Source organism: Dryas octopetala, chromosome 2 (genome assembly GCF_963921425.1).
Source record: "Dryas octopetala chromosome 2, drDryOcto1.1, whole genome shotgun sequence".
In the NCBI taxonomy this organism is placed as follows: Eukaryota; Viridiplantae; Streptophyta; class Magnoliopsida; order Rosales; family Rosaceae; genus Dryas; species Dryas octopetala.
Genome location: NC_141367.1, coordinates 16,923,469 through 16,939,041, shown reverse-complemented (window position 1 = coordinate 16,939,041; position 15,573 = coordinate 16,923,469). Strand labels below are relative to the sequence as shown.

General features: G+C 37.2%; 2 protein-coding genes across 2 annotated transcripts; one reads left to right on the top strand and one right to left on the bottom strand.

Annotated features, from left to right (window-relative positions):
* The first annotated feature begins 726 nt into the window (after positions 1–726).
* LOC147293549 (uncharacterized) lies at positions 727–2,267 on the top strand. The gene has a single exon (XM_086234055.1). It carries the CDS (start codon positions 806–808, stop codon positions 1,715–1,717), a length of 912 nt encoding a protein of 303 aa, XP_086090181.1. The 5' UTR covers positions 727–805; the 3' UTR covers positions 1,718–2,267.
* Positions 2,268–12,348: 10,081 nt separating this feature from the next.
* LOC147293548 (muniscin carboxy-terminal mu-like domain protein) lies at positions 12,349–14,685 on the bottom strand. Its single transcript, XM_086232499.1, has one exon. The coding sequence runs from the start codon at positions 14,516–14,518 to the stop codon at positions 12,548–12,550; it is 1,971 nt and encodes a 656-aa protein (XP_086088625.1). The 5' UTR covers positions 14,519–14,685; the 3' UTR covers positions 12,349–12,547.
* Between the last annotated feature and the right edge of the window lie 888 nt (positions 14,686–15,573).

Here is a 15,573-nt window from a genome sequence, read left to right as displayed (position 1 = left end):
ATATATTTTTCATGCATGCTAGCTAGTAAATGATGTCATTCATAAATTTGTATCAAGTAATGATCAATATATGTATATATTCTAAGTAACACGCAACTTCTATATATGTTGAACTAATTAAAATATGTTATCATGTCTAGTTAAAAATTGTCATTCCATGGGTACTAGATTCAGGTATTTTGTAGCCGCCCAACAAATATGTCAAGTGCAAATTAAAAGATGACTTCAACCAATAACCACCCCCTATATGACCCAACGATGGCTGCAATAGGTACCCAAAAACTTCCGGCAACTCTTTAATTAATTAATTAATCTGATAGGAAATTCAACTATACCATTTACTAGGTCTAAGCCACTTAGGTCTCTCTTTTTTCTTTTTGCTCTTTTGGACTCTTTTTTCTTTTTTCTCTTTTGGACTCTCTCTCTCTCTCTCTCTCTCTCTCTCTCTCTCTCTCTCTCTCTCTCTCTCTCTCTCTCTCTCTCTCTCTCTCTCTCAAATTCTACAGATCGAAATGCCCTTGTCTATCTTCTTTCTCTTCTCTCTTTCTAGAAGATTACAACACCCCCAAAAAATTATGTCGCTTTATAAAAACTCCAAACCAAAAAAAGATCTAGAATTAATATTCCAAGAAATCATCGACACAACACCTCTCTCTCTCCCTAGTGGTTGCAATATATATATATATATATATATAGTCCCTTTGGTCCCTTCTCCAAAATCTAGTAGTACAAGGCATTCTTAAAACCATTCCCTCTCCACACACAATACCCAATATCTCTTCATTTCCTTCACTACTCTTGAACAATGTTTGATGAGAACAACATCGATCTTCTTCTTCATCATCATCCGTATCACCATCATCAAGACCCAACAAGAGATGAAGATCAAGAAGAAGAAGATCAAGAAGCAGAGGAGGCACTCTCCCTCTGCGACCTTCCACTAGACAATTATAACAATGAAGAGGCTAATGATCCTCATGATCAATACTTCAACGACATGTCGTCCAAGCACGTCCACCACGCTCGCCGTTCCTCCTCCGACCACTTATTCGAGTTCTTCAGCGACCTCAGCTTCCACGAAAGCTTCAACATGTGTTCGGCCGAGGACATTATCGTCTGTGGCAAGCTCATACCCTTCAAAGACATCACTCCTCGTCATTATCATCAACAACGTCCAAAGACAACTTCGACTCCCACTCCCAACAACAACAACAACGATTATCACAAGAAACAAACCGCCTATCGACGACGGTCTGAGTCACTGTCCGAGTTACATAGCAGCTCAGTGATGACAAGATCAAGCAGCACAAAAAAGACCCAGCAGATCATGATGAGGAACAGCCGATCGTTGGATTACCGGGAGCTTCACCGGCAGAGCTCGATGGTCTCACCGGGCCCCGATTCTATGGAGCGGAATTCGTCGGTAAAGAGTGTCGGAAAACCATCCGATAAGATCAAGAGTACTAGTAAGCCGAGGTGGTCTTTTTTCATGTTTGGGATTGTGAAGTTTCCGGCCGAGATGGACCTCACCGACATTAAGAGCCGGCAGCTCCGCCGAAACCAGTCGACCGGACTTTTCCCGGCTGTTGATTCGGAGGGGAAGCTTTCAGTCAACCGGAGCTCCGGCAAGGGGTCTTGGAGACTGCTCAAGGCATTGAGCTGCAAGGATCATGCAAGTGTTGCTGTAACGACACCGCATTATGTGCCACAAGTATGAGGCAATCTGTGATCACCTGTCATGCATGCGCTTAATTTGTTAGTATAATTAACCTAGGCCCCTTAACCCATTTGAATACGATCATATAATATTTGTCCTCTGTCTTATTAAATTGTTAATCTGAACCCAAAATTCATATGATTAATGGTTCAGATTAACAATTTAAAACAAGTGAACATTATTTTCAATATGCTCGTTCAAATGGGTTTTTGTTTTGCTTAAGGATTGATGGTGATTTGATTTGCATGAGGGGCAAAATGGTCACAGAAAAGTCTTGTCTTGCTTGGACGTGAGGATAAATTAGTATAATTATTATGGGTATGACTTTCCGTAGAAGCAAGGACTGTGTACAGTAGCACAACCGGGGTTGACGATTTTGCCCCTCTCTCACTCTTAGTAATTGAGGATCGCGATCGATGAAGAAGCTGCAGGTTTTGTTTGTTAGGTGGCCATGGAAGTTAAATGAATGAAAATCACGAGAATCCCGATTATGTCATTAAATTCTCATGTTTTTGTCTTATTTATTAATTAATTAAATTTTTTTATTGTATTTGAATATGTAATGCTCAGAAATATCAATTTCGAAAGTAATTTTGGTTTCTATTGATATTGTTTTTTTTTTTGTCAATATTTGTGGAAGGTGGTGGGGTGATATCATGATAAATATACTTTATCTTACAATTCATATATAAAAACAAGAGAAATTAATTAATTAAGGGTCTTACTTTGTAATTATCTCAACCCTTTGTAATTAATTATTAATGTTAAATGAAAACGTTTGAATTAGTGAATCTTGTATTAGCACAACAACTGCGTGAAGCTAAAAGCAAAGCACTTTAATTTTTTAAATGTTCTTTTATGTGGTTGTTATCTACATTGTTGGAGTTTAGTGTTTAGTGGAGGAAGCTGGCATATATGTTGCCAATGATGTAATGACAATGACATTTAAATTAATAAATTAAAAGGGAATTAATTAAATCCAAGTCTATACGGTATTAACTATATATATCACCTAATTAATGTCAGCCATAACAAATATTTTCTTTATGGCTACTTGCTGTGAGCACTACTAACTATGCCCACAGTATGGGTATATATAAGACCTTACTAATTAGCAAGAAAAATATGGCATTAATTGGTTGTAAAATATTGTACCACCTATTTAAACCCAAGTTAATTGGATTATGAGAAAATACTGACAGTCGTGTTAATCATTAATTGAAATCGAAAATGGCATCAGGTAGAAGCTAGGTTATGGAAACTGGCCGGTTTTCTTTTAATTATATTATGTACGTGTACCAACAATTAATGGTTAGGCTATACAATTAAATAGGAATTACAAGACTTTGCTAGCAAGAAATAAATCCTAAACTAAGAGAATTCTGTACAATAAAATGAAAGAACAAACGTACAATAAAATGATCTCATATAATATTATCATATCTCATTCATCAATAAGAAATCATATATATTGATCATGTCTGAAAATTGTGGTAATAGACTACGTGATGCCACGTGTGTATAACTAATTAAAATTTTGGTTTTTTAGCAATTTTGGGGTAAAGTGTTTAATTGAATTGAATTGAATTTGGGAAAATATCACCTAGGAGATAAAGTGTCAAACATGACATAGTTTAAGGATGATATTTATAATTAGCCCGTGAATTAAAAAATCAAAATCAAAATCAAAAGGTGGGCAGTGAGCATTGGAGGTACCAATATTAATTTCTCACAAACTTTGAGAAATGTTATAGTATTCAACACAATTATGTCCTTCAAAGAGGTATGAGGTATTGGCTATTGCTCAGTAAACTTGTTCTAATCCTTTAGCCAATTCCAATAATCAATAATGATGAAGGGGCTATTGCCGTTTTGACTGTGACCCTTTTCTGTATTTACAAGCAATCAATCCAACAATGGTCAAGTATAATAATCAAACACCAATTTATTGTAGTCTATCAACATTAATGGTCAAACGCGCGAGCTTACTAAATTATAATAAAATAACCATTATTAAATTTTTATTATTAATTAGAATAAATATGTTTTCTTACCATTTTGGAAAGGCCTCTTGAATATGGGAGAATCCAAATTAAAAATGTTTTAAGCATTAATCATAAGTTTCATTGCATATATCCACTTATTTACAATGAATGCAAAATAATTATATATATTTAGCGTGCGAAGCAATTTAAGTATTAGTAGTGCACTTAATTATATGCTATAAATCATTACACCAACATTATATTGTCACCATCATAATGTTGAACATATATATATAATGTCAGGTTAATGGAAAAGAACCAAAAATGAAACCCATTTGTATGGTCCATATGCACCATATATTGTTATGATCATACTTGATCCATTTATATTATCATTAAATTAAAAATTTAATATAACATGCACTCTATTTTTTTTAGCGCATTAAAAATATTCTGTAAGAGAAATTATTGTGTGTAACCATAATATCATGTAACATTCTTTCTTATAAAGCAATTAAAATTTAGCATATATTAATATATAAGAAGGAATTAATCATTTGGAAAAAAAAAAAATGAAAAATTAGGCTCTGTTTGGTATTGTCACACCCCGAACTCCGGGTATGCGACAGAGGCACCCTCCCTGGGTACCCTAAGATATTAATACCAAAACACCAGCATTAATCTCCCAAGACGTCCAGGAAGGGTTGAGCATTTTGTATTTAAATTGATCGGGTTGGATCAAAGTACTCATTATACAACATGATCTTTAAGGAAATAATAAGATCAAAATGAATAGTAAATATAAAATAACCAACCCGCTAAGGTGGAATAGTTAAACCAATACCCTAGAAGGGAATTACCAAAGTATAAGTAAAACACACATAAGTTACAAAATAATTTAAGCAAAATAACATTGTTCAAAATGGGTTCCCAATGTAAAATGCATATGGGAAAGTAAGAACCACTGTGATAACAAAAGACATGATAACAGAGACCTTGAGACACCCGACAAGAGAATCCAAGCTGCGCACCCTTTCAGTCAAGATCTGTTCCAATAGGCAAATCTGCATAAGCAATAGAGAAGAAACAAAACAAAACAAAGAGAGTAGGGGATCCTGCTAGGTTTGAAAAACCTTTAAAAATATTTCTATGTGAAAGATTGATTTCTAAAATCTCAAAACATTTCTACAAAATCGATTTAACACCTCAGCTGCAGTAGTATATAGTAAACATGCATAAAAACCATAAATAATAATAACTTAGATGCTCGATACACATTAGGTACGACTATGACCAGCTATAATCAAAGAAAATAACATTCATAGCGAGAGTACCCTTGTAAACAGAAATAGGAACTCGCAATTGAGAAACTGTATCACTGCTACCTAATCAATCATGGGTCCCTGTTTCGCATAAGCACACGTAGCCACATGTTAGCCTGGCTAAACTCCCCATAATGTACAGATCAATTCTTTTAGAAGGTTTAGGAATTTGAACCCAAGGTCACGTACTGCGTTACCCAAACTCTCAGACCAAACACAATAATCATAATAGCATGTTATCACAGTTTAAAAACTACATATACACACACAAAGTTCATAGTTAGGAATGTAGGATAAATCCCCCTACCTAGAATCCAATGCTCTTCAAGTATTCTTTTCCATAAGCCTTCCACGTTCGCGCACGGTCGTATCTTGGCAAATCCATCGTAACTAGACAATACGGCAACCTTAACCTCTTAACAACTCGACAATTGGGTAACTGGGTAAACCGATAGAAACAAAATTGACAAAAGAAAACAAATTCTAAGTTAGGGATGATTAACAATAAGGGAAGACGATATGACATTTCCTTTAGTCACACGTCGCTCATTTCTAGTCTTAAGTAGATTAAACTCTTCTCTTTAGAATTTACTTAAGGGTTCACAAATTTCAACTTTTATCTTAAAGTCAAACCAATTGATTATTTGCTTAAGCTCAAAGCAAATCCTCAAAATAAATTAGATTAATCCAACTTCATCTCTACAATTGAAACTTGCTAATCCTAACATGCTAATTACTCTTAAATAAATAAATAAGTCTCCAAAAATAAGGCCAGACATGCTTAATTAATAAATAAATCCTATTTAATTAATCTAAACATGCATTCTAAAATTAAAGTCTAAAAAAATAAATAAATAAAGCATAAATAATAAAATACTTACCCGATTGTAGAGACTCCCAAAGAACCAAGTAGTGAGTAACTCTAACTTCACTTGGTGGTGCAAGTGAAAATGAGGGACAATGGTCTTTATTTATAGGCACTAGAGGGTTAGAAGAAGTTGTAAATCTCCAATGTGAGACAAATTGTACTAGAAATGCTCAAAATAAGACTGAAATTCAAACTGGGTCAACAAAACCCATCGAAATACCCATTTACAGCCACAAAAGACCCACGGGTCGGCCCAATAGAGGACACGCAGGTCAGTGTGACCCGCTTGGCTGACCGGTTCTTTCTTCTCGAACCAACGGCTGAGATCAAACCACTTAAATGAAGCTTAATGCACGAGATTAAAACGTGGGATGGCGATCTGATGTGACGCGCCTCACGGAGCTAAGCGTGAGCTCACCCACTCAGTGTCCGCATTAGCGCACGCAGCTACTGCGTGTGACACGTCGCCTTGTGTCAGTCCAGTCAGCTCCCAAAACAAATTCTTTTGTTTTTCCTATTTTCTAATTTCTCCAAACTTCGTAAAATCACCAAAAATAGCTCGGAATTTCAAATAATTCCCCGAAAAATCCTACTGACTCGTAGTGATTAATCCTAATTTCCTATAACCTCAAAATAGCAAATTGATCTCTAGAAAAATTAAAGAAAATTCAACTTCAATAAATTTAATTCTCAAAAATTAATTCCAACTTGATAACCACAAAAATCACACTCAAGAGTACTAGAGCTCAACTCTAAACCTCTATTGGTACAAGTTAGTTACTCAAAAGACAAAAGAAACCTTTTTCCTTTAAGAAATCTTAAGTTTCTAGTACAAAAGAAATTTGCAAAACACGTGTCAAAACATAATAAGATTGCAAAAATCCCGGGTGTTACAGGTATCCTACTCAAATTTTTTTTTTTTTTCAAAAATTCTATTTTTTTTTTAATGTGAGTTTTCAAAATCAATTTTTAAAATTTGATAACTTGTTTGGTATGAAATTTAAAAATAATTTTTAAATTTTATAAATGATGCACGGTAGCTAAGAAAGAAGAAAGTCTAAAAAAAAAAATGATGTTTTATCATTTTTAAAAAGAGGTCTGTTTTTTAAAATGATTTGGCAAACATGTTTTCTTGACTAAAACACGTTTTCTTGTTTTTGAAAAAAAAGAAAGTTTTTGAATAGGATACGAAACAGGTCCTAAAAGGTCGTCTTATTCAAAACCCCATTCCAATTATGAGATCCCTTCTCTCTCACTTCACACCTTGGAACACACTGTTCTTATATAGAAATAGTTGCTTTCACATCTTCTTAATTAACCAAAAACGGCTGGGGAGAGAAAATGTTCCTTTATTTTAGGGTACTCTCGAAAACAGATCCAGTGATGACGGGGTGGGGCCTGTAGCTCAAAGGATTAGAGCACGTGGCTACAAAGTACGGTATCGGGTTTTCGAATCCCTCCTCGTCCTCAACCGGCCAAAAAGGGAAGAAACCAATCACAATTGGATTTGTATCCATATTTATTTGTTCTTTATTTTCTAAAGAAGCCATTCATGTCCATCTGTCAGCTAATGTGATTTTTTTAATACTTTAACTTTTGATTGTCGATTAATCGCTCAAAACTTAAGAGGTAAACTCTAAGCTCTAAAACACCAATTCTGCAACTCAAAGTAATTAATTGTGTCGAGAATGAGATAAGAAACCTAAAACAAAAAATGCACAAAAACCCCCAATGTCAATTGATCAACGTAATTGGCCGATTGATCGGCACTTGATCGCATGTGAAGTTTTCCCGCAGGTTCAAGATACCATAATTTATACAATTTAACTAAGTTGAGCAAATATGGACAAATTTCCCATAAGTTCCTCAAATTCCTCATGTTACATTGGCAAAGTAAATAATATGTAACTTGATGTTGAACTTTCACAACCCACTTTTACTCCCACATATGTATTCATTTTTCAATTAATGTTTTAAAGGTTTGTTTACATGCTGGTCAAGCTTCTTAATTTTCTAATGGCTAATTAAGCTCGATAAAAATCTGCTTAATTAATTAGCTAAAGCTAAACAGTTCAAAAATGAGTTTAACTCAACTCATGCGAAGTGGGCTTAATTAAACAATTATGTAGAGCATGGTTTCCAAATTCCCGAGTCTAAATTCCTTCCCAGCTGTTTCTCTTCCTCCCTGAATTAATGTTAATTATTTTTACATTTGTCAAATTCTTCACCTGTTGTAGAGATTTTTGTAAGCAGCCATTAATGTATGAATGATTTTCGAAGTTTCGAAAGACAAACAAAAAAATTGATAGCCAGTTTCTAGATGAATATATATTTCACCGACCACATCTTTTCCAATGTATTGGGTGGGAGTTGGGACTGAAGTTAAAATGACTACTGCTCTACTTGTTCATTGAAAATCTGTTGTCTCAAGTCCCCCATACAGTACACAATTTTCTTCGCCATTAAAGCCTTATCATATGTCTAAATTCTTTGTCCAACATTCTGAAAATTTTGTCTAGGGCCCTCAAGGGGCATGTGGACTTGTTGTGAATTTTAAGGCCTGTTGATCTTAGTTCAGATTATGATCATTCAACATATTGAGTTGACTATCTGTTCAAGGGAACATGAATAATTTATGTCATGTAAACGATTATGCATACCAAATAATTTGTATTAATCAAAAGTGTTTTCTCGCCTGAAAGTTTATAATATAAGATTTTAAATTATGAATCTGAATTTTGATTCAATTAACTAATAACTGAATGTGTAGTCTAAATTTACAGTTATATCGACCGAGAGAACTTTATTCATATAAATCTATTTTCAATTTTTTTTAAAAGTATGATGATAAACCAAAAGAGACTATACAGTTGGAGAGATATTCGTATTGGATTGCTGAGTGATATGAATGCAGTATTCTTAAAGCAGGAGCTATCCGTGTGGGATTGTTGTCAAGACAGGACAAGATGGAACTCCACTTGTTATGAATGTAATTTGCCCATACATATACATAATGCAATAATCATTTTCTACATCATTGGCCTATTGGTTCAATTTCAAGTTATTTCTGATGCATGTCGGTCCATGGTGTTCACAAATTTTGTCTTGCTTGAGAAGTTCTATAAGAATTGGAACCACTCACTTTGAGGGGTTTGCCACTGATGAGAGAGGAATGCTAACTTCTCCTCCGATCTTTTTTTTATTTATTATTTTTGTTTTGCAATATAATTTTACGATTAAAATCGTTCATTTTTTAGGTCGCTCTTTAATGATTATTTTTGTAAAAAATCAACAAAATTGAAAAGTTATTTGATGTAGTTGTTATACACTACATAAAATGAAAAATAATAAGAGAGAAGATAATAAGGTAGCTAGTATTTCTCCTTATTGAGATAAAGAAGAAAAAGAATCTCATATTTTGTCAGTAGGTGAAGGCATGTACTTTTGCTGTCAGCAAACATAGAAGGGTAGTTTGAGACCATTTTACACATTTTTATACACTTGAACTCATTTTTCTTCAACTTGGACTGGATGGGGCTACTTCAGAGTGAGTGGTTAGTGTGCTCATTTCAAAGACCTTTTGAAAATGGGCACATTGCTTGAAAAGAAATGGCTGTAACTGGTTGCAGTATATATTAGGAAAATAATCAATGCATGGTCGGTTGGCCCTCACTCTACATCTGCATCACTGAAAGCAACCCCAAGACTTGACAGGCACCATCTGAACTGCAACCCCGATCACATCAAATTATTGTCGAAAAATTCTTGGGTACAACCCCTTCCTCTTACAAAACCAATTACATGACCACCATGTGAGGAGTTGAATGTGAGAGAGAAGTTGTATGCAATGTCACTATCCCTTGAACATGTAAAATCCTCATAGCAATGGTCCTAGGATCCCAAAAATTCCCCACCACTTGTCAGTAGGTAGTTCATGCCCTCCCAGTCTGGTAATTGCAAGCACCTCATGGCCCTAGAATTGATTCCTCTTACAAAAGATCATGACACAATACAAGCTTGGGAGATAAAAACCAGTATCATCCAACATGTGTATGACATCAAACAGAAACATTGGAGAAGAGGGTGCAACAGATAGGGCAAAGATATACACTACAGAACTAGGCAAGGCATTGATTGGTACCTTTTCATGCTTCCATCAAATAAAAAAAAGGAAACAGGAAGAAATAGATGATTCCAGAATCAGTCAATAGGTAATTTTCCAATTGTAATATGGCCAACAGTCCCAGGTTTTGACAAATACAATCCATTTTTGGAAATTGAAATGGAGCTTACCTACCGAATTCCCAGTATGTTCTTAACATACTTAATCATCGAATGCAACATAACAATACAGCCAGAAAAAGAAATAGCATAACAAAGCAAGTCAACTTCATAAGAATACAACCTGTAACATACAGCACAGTGAAGGTACTTGACTCATCAGTTTCAATCATGGGAGAAGTGCTTATGCACCTGTTAGTTCTCAAAAGAAAAGATGCCTCTTTAAATCATCTTCTAATCCTTTCTTATCTACTAAGTCCCAAAGATCTATATGTAGCATCTAGAATCATTCTATTCAAACATTCCAAAAGTTAACACACCGGCATTTAGTCAAAAACCATGGACCAAACCTCAATCCTAAAAGATGACCAGTGGAGGTTCACCTGGGATGCACATGACTTTTTTCAAATAACAGAATGCTCCTTCTATAGAGGAACAAAAATCAAATTTAATGCATCTCCATCAGCATTATCAACTTTCTATGATATATGATTTGCACATCAACAAAAAGTGTAAAGACAGATCCACTGAATTGCCTTCTTACCTCAACAGTATGCTCTTCCCATCCCAAGAAGTGCAAAATGAAGCTTCTCCTACATACTAAAGATAACACCACCATCGTGACCAAAGTTCACTTCCAACATGTGAATTTAAACCACAGAAGAGACATCAAATATATTTTCCAATAGTCTTGGATCTTGGCTTCTTAAGAATTTAAAGATTCTTATCCTCTGTCAATATACATTTGTAGGATTTAGAAAACACACTTTCAGTAGAATCAGACTCTACAGAAACTAACCTTAACTCCAGATTGCACAGGTGGTCATGATCAGAAAAACCCCAATGACTTATCCACCATATGGTAAGCAGAGATTCACTGCAACATATGATGCTTGAGAAGATTTAGCATAAATGGTAGCCTAAATGGTCCTCATCTAACATCCATATCAGAGCTAAATCATATGTTAGGAAGCAGAATAGCTATGGAAAACAATAGTTTTATAAATGCCTATTTTCATTGCTGAAACGTAAAAACTTCCACATTAGAGCTAATGAACTATCACAGTTCAAAACACAATACTTCAACGTCAAACTTTGTGAATTTTGGGTGCTGTAAAGTTGAAATTAAGTTTGAATGAACATTTCAATTGGGTGACGTAATTAAGCATTCCATTTGATATAAACTTTGTGACATTCCATCCTATGGAAAGGCGGTCACCCAATTTGCTGGTATTTGAACGTTACACATCTGCATCTAACTTGTATGCAAAGTCCCCACTATAAAGAAAAGGCAAAGACTGGGCCTTAGGGGTTAGGTGGATTTGGAATATGTGTTAAGGATAAAACCTTAAAGCTAAGAAACAGAACATATGAAAATCATATAAAGGACCTAATTTTGCCCTATGAAGAAGAATGAAAGAACACTGGGTAGCAATGTGAATACCACATTAATTTGAAAGAAACAGTATGACAACGAATGAGACAGGCAAATGTACAAGTGATATGTCAATTTAAAAGGAACGGAAATGTTTTTGAGTAGTTCTCACTGTAGATCTCATTATTACTTCTATTAAGTCCGACTCTTTTTTCTTTTCATTCCTGATCATGAAATTACTGAACCACCTGTCATATATGAGAAAACACAAGACATACAAATGCATAAGAGCCATCCTAACCTTTTCCTCTTTGAAAGCTCAAAATTTATTAAAATTAAAACAAATCAACAAGTCCTGTACTTTAGTTGAACTTGGAAAGAGGTATATATGATTTTGTCATCCAGTTCCCATATGTCACTTGAATTACAATACAAGAGGAAGCCAATTGTTTTGTGAAAGCATCAGGCATACATGCCTTGCTATAAAGTAATTAATAAACACAATTGCACTAAAAGAGGTAAAATCCATTAAAAACATCCATAACAAGTAAACAGTATTTCTGCAGACTCAAACTTTATATGGTTCTCAACTTATTTACCATATGTGCCACCAACTTTGCTACTAGCACTGATTAAGTTGCTCCACTAGTCAGAATATCTTTGTTAAGGTTCATGATAACATTTTGCTTCTAATTAAGTATTGTCCCATGCACAGTTCGTTTGATTGATATGTTTCAAATCCTACAAGTCCATATGATAATAAAGATAATAAACTAAAAAAGAAGAAATAGAAGCATATATAGATAAACTTATGTATCCATTCATGAAAATCAATAGCAAATACACAAAGGCACAAAGCTTTCACATGACCAAGAATCTAGGCTACAAGCTCATTATCAAAGAATGCTACAAACACGTACAATCGACATACATCTCTCAAAATAAACAAAGAAAAAGGAGACACAACCCTCTACAATGCAACAGTGATTTCATCATGGGTCAATTGCACATATATACCCCACTCTCATACCTGTGATTAACCTCATAAAAGTCCGTCTTACTGTCAGAAGCTGGCCGCAGACAAACCCCAGACAATGAACTAGTTCCTTGCCAAGAAAATTTCACATAAGCAACAGCCTCAATATCCTCACCACCATCTCCTTCATTAGAATCCACAGGCATCCTCGCCCTCAACCGACCAGGAGTTCCCTTCAATGGAATCTCAGGGACATGCCATTTCAGTTCTCTCTCAGACCTATTTAATACAGCTTTTGGTGACACCTTCAACAATGTAGGATCAGTGGGGAGTTTTACAACAAATGTTACATCCTTCAAAGGTGCTGGCAACTCAGGGTTTGACACATATTGTATCATCACAGAAAGTAAGCTCCCTGTATGACGTTGTACAAGACGAACCCTCAAGGGCAATGGCGTCAACCTAGGCAGCACACTGTACTTCAAAATGGGTAAAGGCTCATCAGAGGCTGCGGTCCTCACGTGAAACATCCCATTGCCTAGACTACTAACTCGAGAATTCTGCATAATAAACCTCTTAACCAGGCTAGTTCCCTCAACACGGAACGAAAACTCAGTTTCTTTCTCACCACTAGTTTTGGTTGGCAAAGTTTTCAGATAAACAACACCCTTTAATCCTACTCTAGCAAGCAATGATTCTCTAAACTCAGCACTGATCTCTTCCACAATGTGCATCTCAGGACCCTTCATTTCAGTTTTTCCTACAAGGTTGTCAAGAGGAGTACCTGCTGCTGCACCACTCGCAGCTGCCTCAGCAGTTTTCGGGGCATCCGGGCCAGTCTGCAACAATTCAAGCCCACCAAGCCCTTGCTGCTTGGCAACCTTCTTTGTGCCAATAAACTCAGAAGCATCCAACCCACCACCCCAAGCTACACTAGCCCCACTAACCCCTTCAAAAGTCTCACCTAGAGAAGCCTGCTCATTCCCAAACTCAATTCCACCATACTCCCCTTCAAACCCTTCCACAGCAATATGGGTGGACTGGGTCGCCTCCGCTGGGGGCAATGTGGTCACTTCAAGTGTCGCCAATGCCAATGTCAAATCCGTCGCCGAAGGATCCTTATTCTTCTTGAACCCACCCACCAATTCTTCGGGTTGGTTAATCTTCTCGCTCGCCGCAAATGGGTCTCTCTCCGCTTGATTCTCTTCCACATTGTCTTGCTTCTGGTCCTTCTCCTCGCTCTGCACCACCGGAGCCAAGCTCGCCGCCACCTCGTCCCCCGCGGCAATGGTCTCAGGCGGCATTTCGAACTGCACATTGTTGAAGGCCTCGATGCCCGCCTCATGCTCGAGGGAATGCACCTCGATCCCCTTCCAGCCGTCGGCGCCGCGGATCTTGTTCTCGGTGTCGAGCGCCGAGTGCACCATCTTGGCAATGCCGTCGGCGTGCATGGAGGAGAGCATGGCGGCGAGGCGGATGTTGCTCACGCCGCGGAGGACGATGTCGAGGGCCATGTAGATCTCGGCGTACTTGCGAGCGAGCTTCTCGGGGGTGACGTCGACACCGCGGCAGGCCGTGACGACGACGCTGACGGCCTGGTTGACGATGTGGATGCACTCGAAGACGTTGACGGAGTTGTCGTGGTCGGCGGTGGTGACGCCGAGGACGTAGATGGAGTTCACGAGGCGGTACACCACTCGGTACTTGCTCTCCACGCCAACGATAAGCTGGCCGCTCGAGGCGGCGAGGGGGTCGTCGCCGAGGGAGGCGATGGAGTCGGCGGTGGCGTCAGCGGTGACGTCAGCGTGGTCTTTGTTGTTGTTTTGGTGGAGTTGTTGTTGTTGTTGTTGGTGTTTGGTGGCGGCGAAGGCGAGGCGGGTTTGGCGGAAGGAGGAGACGGCGACGAGGGCTCGGGCGGGTGGGAACCATTCCCGGGTTTGGAGCAGGATGTCGGATCCGTTGGCGGGTTGGAGAGAGAGGGCTAAGCACGACATGGTGGAATTGGATCAAATTCGGATTGGATCGGATCGTAAAGGATCGGATTCAGGGTTTGGGTTAGAAATGGTTGAAGGCCTCGTTGCAGGAAGACAGAGAGAGAGACTGAGAGAGATGACTCGGTGAGACTCCGGTGGAAGACTCGGAATGGATGAGTGGGGGAAGGTGGTTATATATGGGCCAAAATGAATGTAACAAGCCTCACATGGATCAGAATGAGGAAGGGGTTGGCCCATCACTACTCTTTTTGGTTTTCTTAGGGCACTCATACTATAAACACCCAACATTTTAACATTTTTTTGGTTTTTGACAACACTTGCCCATTACTAAGTGACTAATTTAGGCCTTCTACCATGGTGAGAATTGAGAGTGTGAGAGTGACATCAAAACCCATTTTGAGTCTCAAATAGTGCTTGAGACTTATTTTTTCTCTATCATGGTGCAGAAACTCATTTTGGGTCTTAGTATTTTATACTTATTTAAAATATGGTTAATATTTATTAAGTGATATTTAATATATAATTTATAACTCAAATATTTATAAAAATTACATTGTTGATTTTATTTTAATAAGATCTTTAAAATAAGGTCAATATTAAATATATTATGAAGATTGAAATTTGTGAGAAAAACTATGAATGGTGTATGAGATATATATATATATATATATAATTTTGGGGAATATGGCCATCGAAGAGGATGTGGATTTTTTAAAAATTTTCTAGAATTTTTTAAGATTTTTCTACTATTTTTACGAGTTTTTGTTTTAAAAAAAATTTTGAGAGCGATCTGGGCCGTTGATTTCCAACGGTCCAATCATCTGAGCGCCTCATTTAAAAAAAAAAAAAAAACAATCAAGAGCCATTTTAGATCAACCAGAGTCATTGATCCACCAACGGTCAAATAAGAAAAGTCGTTCGTGCCTCACACGCGCGCGCCAGGGAGTGGTCAACTTCAGCCGACATGCGGGGCCCGACCATGCAGTGGTGTCAGCCGACTTCTCTCTCCTCCTTTTCTCTTCACGTGGTGTGCCAACACATTTTGGGTTTCACCA

Coding starts and splice junctions, on each gene's coding strand:
- LOC147293549 (XM_086234055.1), top strand. CDS start 806: ATGTTTGATGAGAACAACATCGATCTTCTTCTTCATCATCATCCGTAT.
- LOC147293548 (XM_086232499.1), bottom strand. CDS start 14,518: ATGTCGTGCTTAGCCCTCTCTCTCCAACCCGCCAACGGATCCGACATC.